This window comes from Aegilops tauschii, chromosome 3 (assembly GCF_002575655.3).
Source record: "Aegilops tauschii subsp. strangulata cultivar AL8/78 chromosome 3, Aet v6.0, whole genome shotgun sequence".
In the NCBI taxonomy this organism is placed as follows: Eukaryota; Viridiplantae; Streptophyta; class Magnoliopsida; order Poales; family Poaceae; genus Aegilops; species Aegilops tauschii.
Window position 1 is genome coordinate 513238672 of NC_053037.3, and position 4437 is coordinate 513243108.

The 4437-nt window shown below is 55.3% G+C and overlaps 1 protein-coding gene across 1 annotated transcript; it reads right to left on the reverse strand.

Moving 5' to 3' along the window:
* Positions 1 to 234: 234 nt before the first annotated feature.
* LOC109784117 (transcription factor bHLH128) lies at positions 235 to 4023 on the reverse strand. Its single transcript, XM_020342715.4, has 6 exons — positions 3411 to 4023; positions 1543 to 1943; positions 1333 to 1455; positions 1140 to 1205; positions 807 to 875; positions 235 to 601 (listed from the first exon to the last, which is right to left on the reverse strand). Exons 1-6 carry the CDS (start codon positions 3796 to 3798, stop codon positions 548 to 550), a joined length of 1101 nt encoding a protein of 366 aa, XP_020198304.1. The 5' UTR covers positions 3799 to 4023; the 3' UTR covers positions 235 to 547.
* Positions 4024 to 4437: the final 414 nt, after the last annotated feature.

A 4437-nucleotide genomic window follows, 5' to 3' on the forward strand; every position in this document is an offset into this window, starting at 1 on the left:
GGTGCTTTTACACATGGGAGCACTGTAGCTTCCCTGCCTTTGCTCCTGCAAGCCAGAGGAGCCGGATCCGACGATGGCAGCGAGCGTCAAGTTGCAGAGCATGATGTGGAGTTTCAAGTTTTTTTTTTGCGCCAAGGAGTTTCATGCTAACATGAAAGGTTTTACGGTTGAAAATTTAGAAGAACTCGTTGGGTCCAATTTGTTGCAGGAAAAATGAACTTTGATAGCAAGAAATGGACTCAAGGCAGAGGACCCCTCCAATAATTTTACCAGGCGAAATGGTGATAAGCAGAAGCAATCCAACTTGCGTTGAAATGAAAGATTGGCAAGGCCTTAATACTTAAATTACAACATTCTACTTGTCACCTCCTAGTCTTGAAGCCATTGAAGCTACTAATCCATAGTACAAATACGAAAGGGGAAGATGGGCATGGAGACTACTTGAAACGCGATGCGAAGGACATTTACAACTTAATCTCCCGAGCAAAACTTGGGCTTGCTAATCACATTGGTACAAACATAACCTCGCACATCTGGTTCTGCGGCGTCAGCACTTCTGATCGGCTGAGCAGGAGCAGTTTCCTTGGTCCTGTTTTAGTTTCTGCATGATTCCATTTTAAGATGAATTAGTATTACCTTCTATCATCTCCCTTTCACTCTGGTAATAAATATGTCATTACCTAGTCAGTTTATACTTGTGTACAAAATTAAGGAAACATGTTAACATGCAGTGCAAAATGATATTTTTAACAAGGCCTGCTGGAAGTGTGTGCTATTTAAGACAGCTGTGTCTCTGTGGAGCATACCTCAATTTGGTCCTGCAGCACTTTGATGTAGTCTACTGCAATGTCCAGCATGTCTGAAGTATTTGTTTGCTGCATATTCAAGAAGAAACTTAGTAACATGTCTGTACTACATGACTTCTCCCAGAGAACAGGCGCACGGATGTAATGTGAAATCTGAAGTAACTGGGTCCGAGTCATCGACAACTACCGAGGTTCTGAATTTTCATCAGACAGTGTAGGTTACCTTGTCTGCTGACAGAATTGATAGGAATCGGCAAAAGAAAAAAGAAAAAGAGGCAGAATTGACAGTGCCCATTACTGACAACAACAGAATAATTCAACTGGTTTAGTTACCTTGTCCATGTTGGGCACGAGGTCTTGCAACCTCCTAAGCCTCTTGCTGATCCTTGTTCTTCTTTCCTATAAGCATCACATACAGGAAAATTATTCAGTTAAAACATCCGATCGACACCGAGCATGCAAGGAGTATGATGGTAATGTTGAGTCAAGTTGGGAGTCCATAATGTCGCAGAGAGAGCTAACAGACCCTCTCGGCGATGCTCCGCGGGTGAGTGGCGCAGCCGCGCTTGGCGCGGACCCTGCAGGCGACGGAGTCCTGCTGCAGCTGCAGGTAGTCGTCCATGCCGGGCATGTCCAGAGACGAGCCAAACTGAATTTAATTTGGAGCAAGGCGTCAGAAGCGTAAACAATGGCGGCAGCACACAGTCCGGATGAGCTATGTCAAGAACGTACGTACCTGTGAGTCGATGTTGCTGAAGCTGGTGACCATGCCGTCGTCGCCGTCGGCCATCAGCTTGGCCTTCTTGCCGCCGCCGCCGGGCGCGGAGAAGATGATGTTGGAGTTGGTGTCGTCCCAGGAGCTCATGGAGAAGCTCCTGGAGAGGTCGCTGGAGCCGCCGCCGTGGCCGGTGCCGATGCTCTCGCCGGCGTCGGCCGCGGGCGGCATCGGCGTCGGCATGGCCATCCCCATCTCCGCGATGTGCGGCATCATGTCCTGCTGCCTCGAGAAGCTCCACTGCGAGCTCAGCCTCCTCTGCTGCGCCGCCATCGCGTCGACGTTACCTCCGCCCTGGGAGTGCGAGTGCGCATAGCCGCTCCCCATCCCTCCTCCTCTCGTGCCGCCCATGCCGCCATTGCCTGTGCATCAACAGTCGCAGAGCCAGAGCAGGTCAGCAGTTGTGAGAGTGAGTGACACTGACGCCACACGCCCGGCCCGCCCCACCAGCCGGCTACGTCGACCCAGGACACTACACGAAGTCACGAAGTCACGAACAACTGCCATGCTACCCTACACTTCGTACTCCACTGACACAGAGCTAAAGACAAGCCGGATTTGTCATCATCCAGCAGAAATGAACAGTGGTCGGGTATCCCGGTACGTACTGGGTCACTGGGAGAATAATCACCTCTACGTAAAGTTAGGTACGTATAAACAGATGATTTGCTTTGCAACTCGCACATCGTTTTCACCTTTTTTATCACCACCACTCACTTTACGCTAAAGAAACAGAAGGCAGCGCCGGTTAACGGCTGTAAGTGGCCTGACCCTTCAAAGTCGTCGAGCCAAGGAAATTGCTCTGCTACCCTCTAGTTTATTTAGTCGACAGTTAACAGCCATAGAAAAATACATAGAAAGACACATGGTGCAATTTCTAATTAGCGTTCGACTCATTAACATTTTGCCGCGTGACAGTCACATCAGATCGACGTGGACGCACACGCATGGTATTAACCTGCCTTATCTCTGTGTCGCTTCCTCTGAATTTTGTTCGCTAATTAATCATGGATGACCAAGTGCTACGAATCGCCTGCGCGACATGTGCCGGTAATATCGAGCGGTATGCCTCGTCGGACAGAAGAGAGGTGGCATGTGTCCAGGTTCTCTGATGCCACTGCCAGCAAGGAGGGCAGGATGATGCCACGTCAGCGAGATACAATGTGTACCCCTACCCCTTGTGTTCTGTAGGCAGGTTCAGTGCACTGCTTGTATGTGCCAATGAATGAGGTTTTTACATGCTTTGCGTAGAATAATGAGTCAATGATAGTGCTGCATCTGAGATGAGATGAGATGAGATGGATAGATAAGGTGCTCTTAACTTAACTAACAATGGAGGACAGGATGATGAGGGGTGCTTTTTATCCGTTATTAGAATATGAGAAAGATTTATTCCACCCCTCCCTCTCCTTCCTTCCTGGCATTTGCCAGCCACCCTACAGATTAGGAGATTTTTCGATAAAGAACAGATTACTAATACGATCGAAACCACCATTGACCTTGATCGACGTGAGCAGTTCGTATTATCTAAGCACGGTGAGACAGTAGAGGCGTAACTAAGCCAGAAACTGAATTAGTTAAGCGCCCGCTAACTAGGCTGGCAGATCACAGATCAGGGTTCAGCGCGAACCAAGGACGAGCTGGAGAGCTCGATCATGGAGGAGGAGGAGACAGGAGCGAACGAGGTCGGCCACCGCGGTGGGCCGGCCGCCTAACCTATGGGGGCACGACACGGTGTAAAGTGCTTGCTGGAAGCTAGCGATCGATCGATGGTGGGCAGGGCCGCGCGCGAAGGTACGAGGAGGTAGGACGGGTGCGTGCGCACGTACCGTGCGGGTCGGCCATGAGGCGGGAGAGCAGCCCGGCGGGGGAGCTGCTGTGGCGGAGGAGCCCCGGCTGCTGCTGCTGCTGCTGCTGCGGGAGGGGCACGTGGATCTCGCCGGAGCCGCCGTAGGCCCGCTGGAGCGCCGGCGGGGCGTCCGCCGTCCGGCAGCTGGACTCGCAGGAGGTCAGCCCGGACGACTCCCCCGAGAAGAACCGGCTCACCACGGCGGCCACCGGCTGGTGCTGCTGGGAGGCCGGCGCGTCGCTTCCGCCCCCGCCGCGCGCGACGGAGTCGGCGAGCGCGGCGAGGAACGAGCCCGGCGCGGAGCCGTACCGCGCCAGCTGCGGCGGCGGCGGCATGCCCCTGTGGTGCGCCGGCGTCGGGCGGTTCATGGTCAGCACGGCAGTAGGCGCGGCTGTGAGGAGCGATGGGCTAGTGCGCGTGCGCGCAGAGCAGGGCAAAGCGGGCGCGAGGTGGGCCGGTGGGGTGGTGGCGGCTGTGTGCGTGCGTGCGTGCGTCCCCCCTGCCCCTGCTCCTCCAGCTCCCTTTTAGCGCGGGCGCGGCGCTCCGATCCTCGGATGCGAGGGGGGATGGATCGTGGTCGTGGGTGGATGCGTGGCCGGGCCCCGCGGCGCCCGCGCATTCATATAGGCGGACGCCAAGTCATGTGTGGCCATGTGCGCGCCCGCGAGGGCGACACGACGCGCCGCACGGGGTCGTCGGTTTCGGCCGGGCTCCGGCTCCAGTCCTCGTCCTCCCGCCCCGGACCAGACCAGATATTCGGAGGCGCGCACGCAGAGACTTTTCCTCTCTCGTCTCCCGGCACGGCACACCACGCGAGCAGTTTGCGGCGGTGACATGCGCGGGCGAAGCGACGCGCGTGGACCGGACCGGATCGGCGGCGTCGCCGCTGGCCGTACCTTTCAGAGTTTTAGGTCGGCAGCTGTATATTCGCCTCGGCGCCCGCTGCGTCACGGCAGTGGGCGGGGCTGTCAGCCGGACGGGTCATCCGTCTGCATCTGCTTGTCTCG